The following is a 17,528-nucleotide window of genomic DNA, read 5'->3' as shown; positions in this document are numbered from 1 at the left end:
TGAAGGAGGCAGCTGGCCCGTCTTGGCAGGATCTCTAGGGTAGTAAGTTCATGACCACATCACCTAACTCCTTTATTGTCTGTCTTAGTGTAAGGACCCTAAAGAGCGCTCTGATCTTCCTTCCGTGCTGCTTACTGGCTTCCATTCCTGAGCAATCAACCACATTTTCTCATCTGTCTTCAGAGCATCCTTAGTATGTAAGAAGGGGAAAGAAATGAAACTCTTCTGCCTTCGAAGATGAGAAAATGGAAGTACATCAGTTAACCTAAGATTCCAATCTGATTCAGTCTACTCTTGCATCTATCTGTGATGCTTCTCCCAGGGGGAGGGGGAGGAAGACTTCCATGCAGTTTCAAAAATGATTTGTGCATCCTATAGATTCTGTCCAGACAGCCATTGAGTGAGGCAACCAGAACACAGAGCAAAGGGTGGCTTTTGAAACATGATTTTTCACCCTTTCTCTTTTCCAGGCATGAAGAACAGGCTGGGTTGGGCCAGGGATGAGGGATGGGGCGGGGTGGGGGGGGGTGTACCATGGACTTAATCTGGATGACAAGTACCAATGTAAGAGTGTAAGGGGTCATTGAATGACACACAATTAAGAACTGTCACACAACAGCATCTTTAAGGATATTAGAGGGCATGACCTATATCGAGGTGGAAGTTACAAGAAGGTTAGTGTGTGTTCTTGGATCCAGAGGAGTAAATCCCCAAACATCCTATGAATTGTATCATGCATCCGTCAAAGGTAGCTAAGTTTAGGGGAGACCTGGCCCTGCGTTCATCTCCAGTTATTTACAAAAGCCCATTGTGTGTCAGGGCAAGGCACCTCTCTGTTTGCTGCTCCATTGACAGAGTCGGACTTTCTTTTTCATCCATCAAGCCTGACAAAATGCTGCAACCCAACATCCCAGCAGGCAGACTTCACTACTGTTCTAACTCCTCCATCTGTTATGAAGGTCACAACAATGTATCTTGTTTTAAATTTTTCTATGGAGTGATTTATTGTCTTGGCTATCAATTTGTAAAGAAATAAAACGCTATTTCTTCATCGTCTCCTGAGGTGGCAGCTTTATTCCCAGCTCCAGGGAAGCCCGTGTTGCAGGTTCGTTTTTCTGCTGGAAACACTCAGCTGGGTCTGGGCTGCTAAACTGCTGTGCCCTGGGGATCTCAGGACCCTCTGCTCACATCTGCCCCTTCACGGGAGAAAGAAAAAGACTTATTTCCTTTGCGAAAGCCAGGGTGAGGGGTTTTCATGTACAAATTCGGGGGTAAAGTACACGGCAATATGGCAAGTCCATGAGATGAATCCAGAAAGAGATGGCCCCGTTTAAATAACTCAGAAGGGGGTGTCTCTTCTCAGCCATCATGTTGAAGACCCTTAATCCGTTTCATGATTCTTTTCTTGCGGTTCTTGGGGTGCAGGTTCCTCCATGCTGACAAGGATAATTTCTGCATCCCCACTGTTCACTGACAGAATACAATTCCATGATCTCATGTGTAACGCCTTTTTTGCTCTACAATTCAGCAAGGATTCTTCCAGAACAGGAAGAAACAGAGGAGTCCACAGCCAGCCACTGCCAACCAGGCATGCCAGCTTCATCACTAACACGGACCTCAAAACGAACATCCTTGAGGCTATAAGAGGTCCTGATACTGATCACACTTTTACATTCCTTCCAGGTTTAAAACTCTCTACCCGTTGAAGGGCAAACAGATAGTTTAGACAAATATGCTTTCAACTCTTCATTGATACCTGAATAGATTTCCACCACCCAAAGCAAACAATTTGAAAAGGCGTTAACTAGAGAGATTTTCTCATCCTGTTTCATTTTAAGGAAATTCCTTTGGGCTAATGTTTAGTCAATCTATTTTTTTATATATTTTTTCTACATTAATGATGCTTAAAAAATGAGTCTCTGTCTTCAGAATGTAATGACTCTAATCAGAATATTTATTCTACTTCTGAGGACGCCTCCTTGGCTATTAGGCAATTCTCTTTCTTCCCTGTGTCTTCTTCAGAAAGGTATTTACCTGCTAATCCTGTCCCCAGGGTAGGTGTCTGAGGGTAAATGCAGCTTCAGCTTCAGCTCCACGTTGGGAAGTGGGGATCATCCATTCTGAAAGGAGCCTAGTGAGCTGGGAAGCCCCCAGGCATCTAGTTCCATGCAGAGCAGCTCTTGAACATTCAGTGAGAACACACACATTTCCAGAATTTCTAGGTGTTTTCCAGCCACTCAAGGCTTAGTCGCTCCATCGTGTCTGACTCTGCGACCTCATGGACCCGCCAGGCTCCTCTGTCCATAGGATTCTTCAGGCAAGAATCCTGGAGTGGGTTGCTATTCCCTCCTCCAGAGGATCTTCCGAACTCAGGGACTGAACCCAGGTCTCCTGCATTGCAGGCAGATTCTTTACCGTCTGAGCCACCAAGGAAGCTTTGCTTCCTAGCCAATAGCAAAGAGGAATGTGACAGCCTTTAGATAGGCCCACATGCACCGAGAGCAGGATTTTAAAGTCTCTTGGAAAATTTATACAAAAACGTCAATATCAAGCTACCTAAAATTCAGGACTTCCCTGGCAGTCCAGTGCTTAGGGCTGCACACTTTCAAATGCATGGGTTCAATTCCTGGTCAGGGAACTAAGATCTCACATGCCATGTGTGGCCAAAAACAATAAAAATTAAAAATAATCAATTACAAAAAACCTCACTTTGCAAAAAAAAATCTAAAACTCAGTCTATTAATTAGTATTCTTTCCCTACTCAGAAAAAAAAAAAAAAAAGTGCCCTTTGGGGGTGGGGGAGGGGCACTGGGTGGGGTTGCTTTTCTTCTTGAATTTATTTGTTCCTATTCCATCAACTTGAAGACTGTAACCACTTTGAAGGCTTCATTTTTTTTTTTTTTTTTTGGATATTAGGTTACACATGTCTAGTTGGCACTAGTGGTAAAGAACCCATCTGCCAATGCAGGAGACACGGGAGACGTGGGTTCGATCCCTGGGTCGGGAAGGTCCCCTGGAGAGGGGGCATGGCAACCCGCTCCAGTATTCTTGCCTGGACAATCCCCTGGACAGAGGAGCCTGGTGGGCTACAGTCCATAGGTTTGCAAAGAGTTGGACACAACTGAAGCCACTTAGCACACACATGTTTTTATCGCTAATTCATTTACGACTAAAGAAAGCAGCATACAGGTAAATTTGAGACTTTCCTTCTGATAATACTTTCCATGATCGTATGAATGGGAGAAATTCAAGCTCAAAGTCTGGTCGGAGCAGAGGACAGCATGGTTTCCATTCAGCCTGGATAAGCCGGCTGTACGGACCATGCTGCTGTACAATACAAACCACACGGAAGAACAGGGAACCCGTCCAAGCTCCAGCAGATACTCACCCTTTCCCGAGCACAATATGCCATCTGCCGATTCACACAGACTATTGCTCTGTTCCTCTGTCAGGTTACACTTCCTCGGATGCTGGCAGAGCGTCCCGAACCATCCTTTCTCACAAACACAGCGACCGCAGGAACACGTCCCATGGCCTGCGAGGCAGTCACGGGGTGGGGCGAGAGGAGGAGACGGGTACACAGGCCGTGAGTCACACTCTTTAAAGGAGACATATGTCAACCAGGGAAATCTCGTTTCCTATCGAACAAACACACTCTCCTTAACCACAGTCGATCTGGCATGTGAGCCTTTAAAAGAACTTCACACCCAAGTTCTAGCTGAACACAGTCCTCTTGAATGTCGCATCAGAGACGGACTCCGGAGAGAAAGAAAGCTTGGAACAAATTAAAATGCAAGGTGATCATCCTTTCTGGATACACAGTAGGGCCCGTTTGCTTCGTCACCAGGATGGGTCCCCCTGCTTGTCCTCACTGTGCACACCCTGATACCCAGACCGGTCCACTGCCTGCCACATTTCTTGATCCCTCTCTTATTTCCAAATAAAAACTGAAGGTTAACTTCCATACGAATGGCATCCAGGATTGTACACCTCTCTCCCTGTGCCCCTCTGTTTGCTAATAACAACAGATATAAGTGTAAGTAATGGTGTCTTCCGATTGTTGAACAGAACTTAAAAACAGCACCAGGCTTAGACTCATATTTTTTTTCCCCTTTTGTTTGTGTCACTGGTTCCTGGTTTGGGGATGTTTATCTTTGGTGTAGATGCAACATGATATCTGTGACCGTTAATCACCGGCATATACATCGGGCCAATCGCTGGCCACCAACACCCCACGTGATTGCACCATCTTCCACGTTCGTTTCTCTTTTTTCCAATCAATGCTCTGTTCTTTTTACCTCGATGTGCATATCGGATGGCCAGATCTCTCCAAAGAAACAAACAAAACAGCTATTTGTTTGGCAACTTCTTCCTAATGATTATATACAGAGCATTTTGCTAGCACCAGGGAATGCAAAATCAAATGTGAAAATGCAAAAAAAAAAAAAATCTAATGAAAAATCATGGTGGTCCCTGCCCTACATTCCAGGGACATATCAAATCATCATCCAAACTGGTCAGGCCCTCTGATCTCTTGAGACCATTCTGCCTTGACCATTCGCTCTGGCAGGATCCCCAAAACATATTCCATCTGCCTCCTCCTACACTCAGGTCTGCCCAAGGAGGGATTGGTGGCCAATATTTAATTGCTTGCAATTAATTATTAAGACTTATAGAACCTAACTACCCATGAATGCAGGTGATGGCTCCCCATAACACATGACTATCTGGAAGTGAATCAAAAGCAACTGGGAGGAAAATTTGAGAGAGACCTGGATTAACAGGCCTATTTCTTGTCCATACACTAATTTATTGAACTGCATCTCACCATAGCCCATTGAGTCAAGCATTATCACCATTTTATAGTCAAGAACCTAAGGCTTGGAGAGATTAAATAGTTCAGTTCAGTCACTCAGTGATGTCCAACTCTGCGACCCCATGGACTGCAGCATGCCAGGCCTCCCTGTCCATCAATAACTCCTGGAGTTTACTCAAACTCAGGTCCATTGAGTCGGTGATGCTATCCAACCATCTCATCCTCTGTCATCCCCTTCTCCTCCCGCCTTCAATCTTTCCCACCATTTGGGAAGGGTCTTTTGAAAAGGGTTTTTTCAAATGAGTCAGCTCTTCGTATCAGGTGGCCAAAGTATTGGAGTTTCGGCTTCAACATCAGTCCTTCCTATGAACACCCAGGACTGATCTCCTTTAGGATGGACTGGTTGGATCTCTTACAGTCCAAGGGACTCTCAAGAGTCTTCTCCATCACCACAGTTCAAAAGCATCAATTCTTTAGTTCTCAGCTTTCTTTATAGTCCAACTCTCATATCCATACATGATTAAATAATTTTGCCTCAAATCACAGAACCATACAGGATTAGAACCTGACTCCAGTTTTCCTTAATTTCAGCGTTTCCTCATTTTCCACGTGTCACAATGCCTATACCTTTCATTATGGAAAATAAACCATGACTACTAGACTTCCCTGGTGGTCCAGGGGTTAAGAATACACCTGCCAATGCAGGGGACACGGGTTCTATCCCTGATCTGAGAAGATTCGACGTGCACCTAAGGCTGAGCACCACAACTACTAAGCCTGTGCTCCAGAGTCCAAGCTCAGCAACAAGAGAAGCCAGCACAGTGAGAAGCTGGTACAGTCCAACTCGAGAATAGCTCCTACTCGTCACAACTAGAGAAAGCCTGGGCAGCAACAAAGACCCAGCACAGCCACTAAGGAAATAAAGATTTTTTAAAAAATAGAGTGTAACTCTTAAAAAGCCAACAGACAATGACTATCAATTTGAGACATCTAAGAGACTTTTCTTAATCCCTGTCTTTTTAAATAGCTGCATAGTTGTAAGGTATACATTTGACATTCGTGGGTACTTTCCTTTTAAAAAGTCTCTCCTAAGTTGGTTTTCATGACATTGAACTTGCCTTATCCTTTCAACACTCCTCCCTTGTCTATTTATTCCTCTACTTTTTGCCTGACCGGATCAATGTAGGAATCCCCTGACTGTCCAGCCTTAATCATCTTCTCTTGAAAAATTCATCAAATCATAGGATTTTAGCTAACCACAGCGATCCAGCCCTTAAATCTCTCCTAAGTTCCGCACTTGGGATTTCACACATTGTGTTCTACTAACATCCAAAAGCTACCTGGAGACCTGGAGACATAATTTTCTTTCTAAAAGCTATTTTTCTATGTAGCTCACCCGTTCAAGCAGACCAACTCTGCTGGTCAACCAGTTCAAAATGTTTTGGATCATATTTCGATCTCTCTCACTCACCTCATCTAAGAAGTTGCCAGATTCTGTTGAAACAACCCCTGAAATCTGCACTCCTATCACTATCAGAGGGCTTCCCAGGTGGCGCTTGTAGTAAAGAACCCGTCTGCCAATGCAGGCAACGTAAGAGATGCTGGTTCAATCCCTGGGTCAGGAAGATCCCCTGGAGGAGGGCAGGACAACCCACTCTGGTATTCTTGCCTGGAGAATCCCCATGGACAGAGGAGCCTGGAGGGCTATAGTCCCTAGGGGTGCAAAGAGACGGACATGACTGAGCAACTTAGCAGGTACATGCATCATCATCAGAAACCTTTGAGAAACCTTAGATCATGTCTTCCTCCAGTGTTCTGGCTCCCAGCTTCCTATAAAACAACTCTACTCACGACATAGCTTTGAGATATAGGACTATGTGACTCCCTAATGCTAATGGGAAGAAGTTCACCCAGTCTAACCTTCTGTGTCTTAGGTTCCTAAAATAGAGCCCCAGCTGCTTCTCCAACCTTACTTCCTGTCCCCTCCATACACTTTCTGATCCACTCATCCTTCCCTATGTAGTTCTGGGGTTTTCCTGACTTCATGACTTTGCCAAGATAGTTATCTACTCTATACAACCAGATCCTGCTGAATTTTCAAAGCACAGGGGCAATGACTGCCTCTGGAAGATTTTTCTAATATCCCCAAGTGAAATTCATCTTCTCTGAATTTCTACACCATCTTATTTTTCAACTCTACAGTGCAACTTTTTTTCTTCCACCTTGTGATATGCAGTTATGTATCAGATAAACCTGTTACCTGACAGAACTCTTTGACAGAAGGAATCACTTCTGATAAATTACTGTAGTCTTCAGAGTACCAAGTACTCTGCCTTATACACAGGGGATCCTCCAAAAACACTTGTAGAGTGAGGTTTTTTTCAACAAAATTCTCTTATCTTTTTCCCACAAATTCCAACTGACAATCATAAACCGAATCCAGGACATGTTTGCAGGTCATCTGGTTAATAACTGGTTGTTCAAAGTCAACAGACAGCTCTTAGATGGCTCTGTTTTATCTACATCCTGTAGAGTGGAATGAAGTTAGCAAATCTGTGTAACAGTTACATACTCAAGTAACAGTTATGGAACTGATTCCATCTTGACTTCCCCAATAAAACAAAAGTCTACTTAAAGTGAAGTCTACTTTAGAAGCTCAGAACAAGTTATCCACCTTTAATGTGTATGTATGTGAAAGCTGCTCAGTCGTGTCTGATTCTTTGTGACCCCATGGACTGTAGCCTGCCAGGCTCCTCCATCCATGGGATTCTCCAGGCCACAATACTGGAGTGGGTTGCCATTTCCTTCTCTAGGGGATCTTCCCAACCCAGGAATGGAACCCAGGTCTTTCGAATTGCAGGCAGACTCTTTATGATCTGAGCCACCAGGGAAGCACCTTTGAAGGTAGATAACGTGTGGTGAGAAGAAGGAGGAGGAGGAGGACAAGAAAGAGCTTTTAGTATCAATCTCATGAAGCTCTGGACTTTTCAAATGTTTATGTTTCTTACTGACTCTGGGTGAGTAAGCATTACCATCATTTCACATAAATGGAATAATTTAATCTCTATGCCAGAAAAAGACACTCTGCTCTTGATTTAGGATATTATTGAGAATGAATAAATGGCTCCTCACCACAAGTAATTTAATATATAATTTACATGCAAGGAAATAGGAGATCGTTTTTCATTTATTAGCTTATTTATCACACCCTTCCATATAGTCAGGTTGGCATCTTGCCCAGACAATGGTCAAAATGCATTGGGATTTAAAAGTGAAAGTCGCTCAGTCGTGTCTGACTCTGTGATCCCATGGACTCTACAGTCCATGGAGCTCTCCAGGCCAGATTACTGGAGTGGGTAGCCTTTCCCTTCTCCAAAGGATCTTCCCCACCCAGAGATCAAACCCAGGTCTCCCACATTGCAGGCGGATTCTTTACCAACTGAGCTACAAGGGAAGCCCAACGGTATTTAAACGTTTTGCCATTTACATGACTTCTCTTTATTCAAAAAAATTTTAAAGCTTTTAATACTATCTTCTTTCTAAACTAATAATTTGGTCATCCATTCAAAAACTTTTTTCTTGTGCACCAGGTATTGTACCAGCTCCACTCTTAGGGGCTTACAGTCTGCTGGGAAGAAAACAAATAACAACGTGGGAACAAATACACTTGAGCAATGGAAGAATTAAAGAGGGTGGTGGTATATATGGCAGAGAGAACATTATTAACTGGAGGAATCAGCTCTCTGACACCCATGGGCTGAGAAGGAGCTAGACAGTCAATGTTCTGGAAAAACGAATGAAAATTCTCAGAATAAGAAAGAGCTGGCATGTTATAGGCAGTGGGGGGAAAAAAGGCAGTGTATTTGAAGACTAATGAGGAAGAAAAATGGAAAAAAAAAACAATAAAGTTGGAGAAATATTTAGGAATCAGAACATAGCAAAGTATTCATCCTTGGTAAGGCATTTAGATTTTATTCTAAGAGGAAGGGGAAATCATAGACAGGTGTTATGCAAGAGAGTGATGTGTTATAATTTACAGTTTGCAAATACATTTTGGCAACTGGGTGAGAGAGATTCTGGTGTGTTGGGAAGCGGTGAGGATGGGGAAAGTGAGAGGGTGTTGCAGAGCCCAGGCGAAGGGTGATGCAGGCTTCAACAAGGCTGATGCCAATGCCGATAGGGAGAGCTGGCTGAGATCTCCTTTGATGGGGGTGCCTATGGCACTTGCTGCTGGATTATACATGGCAGGTGAGGGAGAGAAAGACCGGGTTCTCTAACAATGCAGCCTAATAGACAACGGAACTGCAGGAGGGAGAGCTGAGAGCAGAACATCAGCTCCGTTTTGAACCTTGTGTGGCTGAGATGCTCTTAAGACAACCAAGGAGAGGTCAATAAGCAACTGACACAGATCTGGCATTTGAGGACAGTTGGCACTAGGGCTGTCCATGCTGCAGTCTCCCAAAGGAGATGGCATTTAAAGCTTTGGAAGTCAATGAGCCCACTTAGGAAGAAGTAAATCTTGAGAAAATCTGATATTTATGGTAGGGTAGAAGGGAGAAGCCAGACAAGTAGGATTATCCAGGAAAGAAGGAGAAAAATATGATTATGTTGTCTTGTAAAATAACAAGGAGAATATTTCATAAAGGAGACCTACTGAGTGGAATCATACTGAAAGTCAGAGTTAAAAAAAAAAAAAAGATGATAAAAAGCACAAGAGTAGTTTCAGTCAACTTTTGCCAGATCTGCCCTATTCTGTTGACCCAGGCCAATGTGTGGAACACCCAGGGGTGGCAGAACTGGGAGAATAATCTATTCACATTCAGGGAGAACGGCATCTCTCCTTGGGGGTAGAATTCACAGTGATGTTATCTGTGATTTGTACATGCATGCTCAGTCCCCTAGTCGTGTCCGACTCTTTGCAACCCCATTGACTGCAGCCCTCCAGGTTCCTCTGTTCATGGGATTTCCCAGGCAAGTATACTGAAGTGTGTACCATTTCCTACTCCAGGGGATCTTCCGGATCCAGGGATCGAACCTGTATCTCCTGTATTGGCATGTGGGTTCTTTAACCACTGAGGCACCAGGGAAGCCCTATCTATGTAATAAGCGTGTAATAGATCATTCTAGAACCTGTAGGGAGAACCAGCCTAATGAAACATTTGAAGTCTACTAAATCTGCCTTCACTTGGCTTCCCAAGTCTTCATACAGGTGAGCAACTTTCCATTTGATTTTCATTTCCAAGGCCATTCACCCTCTCCTGGCATCTGGCAGACCCTCCCCCCAACCCCACAACCATGATTTTTCTTTCTATTCTCTTCCCTTCGCCTACACCAAAATATTCACCAAGAACGTTCTGGATGTGTGTTGTCCAATGTAGTGATCACTAATCAGCGTGACTATTTATTAAAGTTCAATGAAATTTACAATTCAGTTTCTCAGCCGCGCTAGTCGTATTTCAAGTGTTTAACAGCCATACATGGCCAGCGGCTACTGTGTTGAAAAAGACAGATATGGAACATTCCCATTATCTTTGAAAATACTCCTGAGCGGTGATGTTCTAGACAATGACATTTCCAATGAATCCATTGGCTCTGAGACACATTTTCTTAATACACTGTAAAGATGGTGCTCAATTAAGTAACTGGCCCACGTGAATGGATCTAATTGCATCAGCTACTATTAATACATACTGTCTGCCCAATATTCTTTTCACCTTGTTAATAATAGGAGGACCCTCATTTTTTTCATGGAGATGCTGATATGTTCATCTGGAAAATATTTGATTACTCAGGCTCCTTTTGACCTAGAGTTGCCCTTAGGACTTAACTCTATTAAGTGAGATAAAAAAGAAAATCCCTTGGGTAAAGTTTCCAGGAAAGCTATTGTCATCTAAAGAAAATGAGACAGACTCAGCTAGCGCATATCCTTTGCCCTTTGTCCTATTCTTTTCCCTTTCTTCTTTCCTAAAAGATGGCACAACAGGAGGTTTTCAATGGGCACGAAAGGGCAGAGTGGGAGGGAAGAGAGAAGGTGTGTGGGACGTTGATGGCTCTCAGGCAGTCACCCTGCCATCCATCCAACCCCGAAGTGACAACCGGCAGGCTTATTTGCGTCATTACTTATCGCTGAACACAGTCCTAACTGGCTATATAGTCAGGCCACTCAAGATGGCTGTTCCCTTGCTCTCTGCACATTCCCTGCTCAACCAGTCTCTGATTCACTCATATGACCATCCAATCCTCTTAATTATACACTTAATCAGTAACAGTTTATGTGCTTGCCTCTTGCCCCAGCCACTGGTCTCTCTGGTAATGATGAGCCAGCGTGATCTCAATTCCCCCTGTAAATGTTAAGCTCCTCCTCCCCGGAGTACCAAAGATTGCTGCCATGTCCTGCCACCTGCCATATGATGGGTGGGGTGTTGCTCCAGGAACTTTTGTTGTGGACTTGCAAGATTCTCTTGTCCAGGGGCTACCCTGATGGTCCAGGGGTTAAGAATCCACCTTGCAATGCAGGAGACTCAGGTTTGATCCCTGACCAAGGAACTAAGATTCTACATGCTGCAGGGCAACTAAGCCAGCTCATTGCTACTACTGAGCCCGGGACACGTCAGACAATCCCGTCAGCCGCAACTAAGACCCAACACAGTCAAAAATAGACAAATAAACATATAAAAAACAACTCCTTGTCCAATAATCCACTGATGTCTCTGCCACTGTCTCCAGGCTGGGCAATTACAAGGCCTACAGGCCGGCAGGGTGCCTCCCAACACTGGCACATGTACAAGCTCAGGAAAGGGGTTTGCGGTTTTAAGATGTAATTCAGAGACAAGGAGACAATCACGATGCCACTCAGATCATCCAGCTAAGAAAGGCGTGGCCTGAGTCAGTGGTCTGGACCGTCAACATAAGTCCAGGAGTGCCTGGGGGCGGGCGGCGGAGGTGTTACTGCAGTCATACTCTCAGGCTGCCTGATCATCTTCAAATTGCAGCTACGAACCAAAGAATTCCTAGAAGAAATGTGAACTGATTGTGTAATTAAGAGGTGGCTCTTCATTATCCTTTCTTGTTCCTTAAATTGGACTCATAGGCTCATTCCAGGAGCTGAGAGGAAAAAGGAAAGCAGTAAGCAGTCCACTTCTTCTTCTCATCCTGGATATACGGAGTACCAGAGGGAGTTCTCCGGTTAAGCTTGAAAGTGAAAGTGTGAGTCCCTCAGTCATGTCTGACTCTTTGCAACTCCATGGACAGTAGCCCACCAGCCTCCTCTGTCCGTGGAATTCTCCAGGCAAGAATACTGGAGTGGGTAGCCATTCCCTTCTCCAGGGGATCTTGCTGACTCAGGGATCGAACCCGGGGCTTCTGCATTACAGGTAGATTCTTTACTGTCTGAGCCACGAGGAACAATTAAACATATAAGAGCCAACACATAGATACATTTTCCTTATGAAATCTTAAAGTCTAGTGTCACTAAAATACAAATACATCCCAGGGACTATCACTCCAGCCAAAGCTTTTTTTCTCAGTAGTGAAATCTGATAAAAAAAAAATCCATGCATGTGTAGATCACATAATATTTTTGTCATTAATAGAGAATTGAGAAGGTCCACATCAGTCTACGATCACTGAACACTGCTTGTTGCCATTCAGTCACTAAGTCATGTGCAACTCTTTTGCGACTCCATGGACTATATAGCTCGCCAGGCTCCTCTGTCCATGGGATTTTCCAGGCAAGAACACTGGAGTGGGTTGCCATTTCCTTCTCCAGGAGATCTTCCTGACTCAGGGATCGAATTTGGCAGGTGGATTCTTTACCACTGAACCATCACTTTGCTCACCAGTTTAAGTTGATTAAGCGAGGCATAGTCTTCGTGCTGACTCTCTCTGTGCCAGTCACTCTCATGACCCTCATTTTCAGGTTGTAATTTTGGTGTAATCCAAACTGAACTGCTTAAAATTATGCAATTGCTTACATTCACCTTCAGGAATGCTTGCTAACTGATCCCAGCCTACCAGAATTGGTTTAATCACTTGCAGCGTTAATGTTGGTACTTGTCGGTGCTTAGCCATCCAGTTGTTTCTGACTCTTTGTGACTCATTTGGCCACAGCCTGCAGGGCTCCTCTGTCCATGGGATTTCCCAGGGAAGAACACTGGAGTGGGTTGCCATTTCCTTCTCCAGGGGATCTTCCCAACCCAAGGATCGAACTCACATTTCCTGTGTCTCCTGCATTGCAGGCAGATTCTTCCCATGCTGAGCCTTCCGGGAAGTCCTATTTTTGTTGGAAAGGTGGATGGACATCATTGCCTGTTAGTTCTCACGTGCCCCCTAACTAAGTAGGTTTACATTATTTGGGGTTTTACTTGTTTGCGGAAATGCTCAGGGAGTCCCAGCTTTGGAGTCAGGGATCTGAATTTTGATCTCTGGCCACACACACATTAGATATGTGGGCTTCTCGTCCAGCCCTCCAGATGCAAGGTCAGAGATACTATGACTCAGGGTCTGGCAGTGAACTGAGAAAATTACCCAGATTAGCGATGTCAATTTTGCTTTTTGAAGCCACACCAGAGGGATGATGCTAGTGAGCTTCACGCATGCCTCACGGTAGGATTTGTTCTCCATGGGCTGCCTCGTGATGTTGTTGTTCAGTCGCTAAGTCACGTGCAACTCTTTGCGACCCTATGGACTGTAGCATGCCACGCTCCCCGGTCCTTCAGTATATCTTGAAATTTGTTCAAATCCACGTCCACTGAGTGGGTGATGCCATCTAACCATCTCATCCTCTGTTGTCCCCTTCTCCTCCAGCCCTCAGTCTTTTCCAGCAACAGGGTCTTTTCCAATGAATCAGCTCTTCACATCAGATGGCCCAAGTACTGGAGCTTCAGCTTCAGCATCAGTCCTTCCAGTGGGTATTAGGAGTTGATTTCCTTTAGGACTGGCCACAGGATGTGGAAACTAAATTCTTTGAACAAAGTAACTGCCACTCTTTCCTCTAGGCACAGAACTGCTGGTTTATATGACATCAACTTCCTAAACATTCTGTAGTTGGTGCTTCAAGAAATCTAAAACAGATGTATTGGGACTTCCTTGGTGGTCTAGTGGCTAAGACTCTATACTCCCAATGCCCTCTGTGAAAAAAGCGTTCTTTTTTTCAATAAATGGAGACAACAAGACAAAAAAACCATAGTCTCCTCCACCCATCTGACTGCTCAAACCAGAAACTTGTGAGTCACCCCACAAGTCACCCTGCCCCTCACTCATGTCTTTCAATCATGAATATCCATAAACGGGAATTTTACTCCCGGTGGGGTGGGGGGCACTCTTGTCAGGTTCAACTAAACATTTAGATCGACAATTGACACTGGTCTCCTTGGAGGTATGTGGGATGGGACAGGAACCACATCCTGTCAGCTTTCCTCTCCATGGGCATCCTTACAGCAGTTCATGAGGATAACAGCTTTATACTGCGGTCTGGGGATAACCTTTACTTCAGGTTAATGCAGTTCAGATGCCTGGAGATGAACTCCACATTGCACAGATATTGAGGCTTCTCTGGCTTAGAAGTCTTATGCCCCATAGGAGCCCAAAATCTCTTCCAATGATTCCTTAAGCACAGCTTCCAGGAAATTCTCAAGAGACATGCCTATTGGCTGAGACACAACACTCACAGAAAAGCATGGCCTTCCCATAAGACTTTCACAGTTCATTCTTAATCCCTCCCAATCTAGTTGAAATTTATCAGCCATAGGTCACATTGCCATGAGCCACGTGGCCTGGTTGGCATCCACCATACTCATCTGTTTCTGGGGAGCTGGAGGAGGGGTCTAACAGAGGGCCGAGTCCCCTGCAGTGAGTCGAAGGTTTCAGGAGCCCGTCGTCATGTTGTCTCTAGTATGTTATCCAATACATCACAGGTTTTCCATCCTTACTGTCCTAAATCTAGCTAACCTGCCTGCATCTCTCACCAGGACTCATCTCCTAAAATCACATTTACCCAGCAACCCTACACACACACACTCCTCCCAGCAATCCAGACCTCGCCTGGCAGCCAGGGGTACTTGGTAAACAGAGTGATTGTGCTATTGTCTTGTTTAAACGCTTCTATGGTTTCCGATCAGTCTTTCAGTGAGAGTGAAAGTCACTCAGTCGTGTCTGACTCTGTGACCCCATGGACTATACAGTCCATGGAATTCTCCAGGCCAGAATACTGGAGTGGGTAGCCTTTCCCTTCTCCATGGGGGTCTTCCCAACCAGGGGATCGAACCCAGGTCTCCCACATTACAGGCGGATTCTCTACCAGCTAAGCCACAGTAAAGGCTTTCAAATCAAGAACGTGTTTACAAAATCTATCATATTCTGTCCTCTTTGCTATCTTATCATCTATCACACAGAGCTTCTCTTTGGTTCTCAAAAATTCCTTGACCATGTCATCCTCTCTTTCTGCCATATGCCTGAGCACACTTTGTTCTGTGACTCCTGGGTCAATCCACCTCCCCTCATCTGGCTAAATATTATGACCTGATTACCAAATGTGGTGGTCACGATGTTTAGCTGATTAATACATTTCAAGCACATATTAGTTCCCCTCTCTGGTGGCTCAGACTGTAAAGAATCTGCCTGCAACACAGGAGACCCGAGTTAAATCTCTGGGTTGGGAAGATCCCTGGGAAGGGAATGGCTACCCACTCCAGTATTCTTGCCTAGAGAATTCCGTGGACAGAGGAGGCTGGCAGGCTACATACAGTCCATGGGGTCGCAAAGAGTCAGACATGACTGAGCAACTAACACGCACACACAAGTACATATTAGGCATCGTATAGTTTTGACCAGATATTAAGACATTCGCAAAGGTGTCTGTAGCCTCCAGTCTATGCCAAATCCCCTATCATGTATCTTTTCATTGAATTAGTGCTTCTCCTTTCAGACCATCCGCCTCACTGTCCTTTCTTTGTCAATGCCACCCTTCAAGTGTGACCATCAACTCTAATAGATTCATCATGAAATCCCCAGTGCTGGCTAACAGTGGGGGCTCAACAATATTTCCTGAATTAAAGAAAAAATAAATGATTACGTCAGTTTCAACCATGCAGAATATGGAGGAATTTCCATATTGGAAATAAGTAATTTGAATTTGAAGAGTATGAAGCCAGGAGGGAACGATGCTAAGAAATAATCTTGGGAGACACTGACCTTAAGAGAAAACAGGAAGAAGCTGAGGTTATGCAAGGGCAGCAAACAGTCAGCAGAAAAGACATCCAAACGCAATTTATAGGGAAATGCTAAGATTTATTGGCAGGCTCTGAGAGCTTCCCCCAGTGGCTGATAAAGAATCTGCCTGCCAAGCAGGAGATGTGGGTTCGATTCCTGGGTTGGGAAGATCCCCTGGAGAAGGGAATGGCAACTCACTCCAGTATTCTTGCCTGGGAAATCCCATGGACACAGGAGCCTGGAAGGCTACCGTCATGGGATCACAAAAGAATTGGACATTACTTAGCAACTGAACAAAACCAACAGCTTCCTTCTGCCTCTGAGAGATAAGATAAAGTGATTACAAGAGAAGAGAGAGAAGAAACGGGGTAAGGTGCTTCTGAGGCCCAGGGAGAAGACCATGTCAAGAGGAATCGAAAGCAGAGTAACCACGACCCTATGCTAAAAAGTGGCCACGCAGAATGAGAACTGCATGGCACCTCAGATTTGGGCAACTGGGAACTATGAATAATCCCAGAGAGTCAGTTAGGCAGAATAGTGGGAGACAGAGCAAGTTTCCATGGGTTAAAGATTAAATCAAGATGGGACTTCCCTGGTGGTCCAGTGGTTAAGAATCCACCAGGCTACGCAGGGGACACAGGTTCGATCCCGGGTCGGGGAACTAAGATCCCATGTGCCGTGGAATAACCGAGCCTGCGGGTTACAACTACCAAAGCCTGAGCGCTCTGGAGAGCGGGCGCCACAACGAGGGGACCTGTGTGCCTCCAGGAAAGACCCCACACTTCACAACCAAGTCCTGCTGCAGCCAAATGAATGAATATACATTTTTAAAAGTAAACTAAGTGTTCTGCTTAAAAGTCAGTTTCAAACAAAAATGTTTAAAAAAAAAAAAAAGACTGAACCAAGAGGAATGCAACCAGACAGGTCAGAGGTAAAGGTGTCTAGGAGAAATTACAGGCATGCTTGTGTCTGAGAGGCAGTGACGCTCATTACATGAACAAGTATGCAATGAGTATTTGCTGACTTAGTTATGTGCTATATACATGATGGGATAATATGAAATAAGATAATCTTTTCTTATGATAATGGGGATTTTCAGGAATACAGAAACTGGCGATGCATGTGGTGGTTCGAACCTTAAGGGCCAGTGTCATCTTATTTGTGTTACTTCACGCTTGCAAACCCATGAGATGCTTCCCTCTAGGTACCCTGCTGAGTAAGAGCCACTAAAAACACTCCTGAGATGCATGTGGCCACTTTGATTTGGTAGCTTAATGTCAAGTGTGAGGATAAAGATGGCTTTATGCAAAGAAAAAAGCAGACAGTTATCATTCTGAATAAACTGTTATAAAACAGAATTAATAAGCAAACATGAGTTCTGGTCTATGTCCCATAGTTTACAGTAATCCACAGCATAAACTCCACCTGAACTGGCTCTTTCATCTTTTATATGTGTATATAACACTAATGATGGGCTTCCCAGGTGGCGCTCGTGGTAAAGAAT

The 17,528-nt window shown here is 44.5% G+C and overlaps 1 protein-coding gene across 1 annotated transcript in view; it reads right to left on the bottom strand.

The window, feature by feature from the left end:
* The window catches only part of ITGBL1 (integrin subunit beta like 1), a 235,466-nt gene that overhangs the window by 4,110 nt on the left and 213,828 nt on the right, over positions 1 to 17,528 (bottom strand). Inside the window, 1 exon segment of the mRNA NM_001206834.1 lies at positions 3,389 to 3,535. Within this exon segment, the coding sequence (NP_001193763.1) occupies positions 3,389 to 3,535 (147 nt within the window).

The sequence above is a fragment of the Bos taurus genome, chromosome 12 (assembly GCF_002263795.3).
Source record: "Bos taurus isolate L1 Dominette 01449 registration number 42190680 breed Hereford chromosome 12, ARS-UCD2.0, whole genome shotgun sequence".
NCBI classification, from domain to species: Eukaryota; Metazoa; Chordata; class Mammalia; order Artiodactyla; family Bovidae; genus Bos; species Bos taurus.
This window is presented reverse-complemented; position numbering and strand designations above follow the sequence as displayed.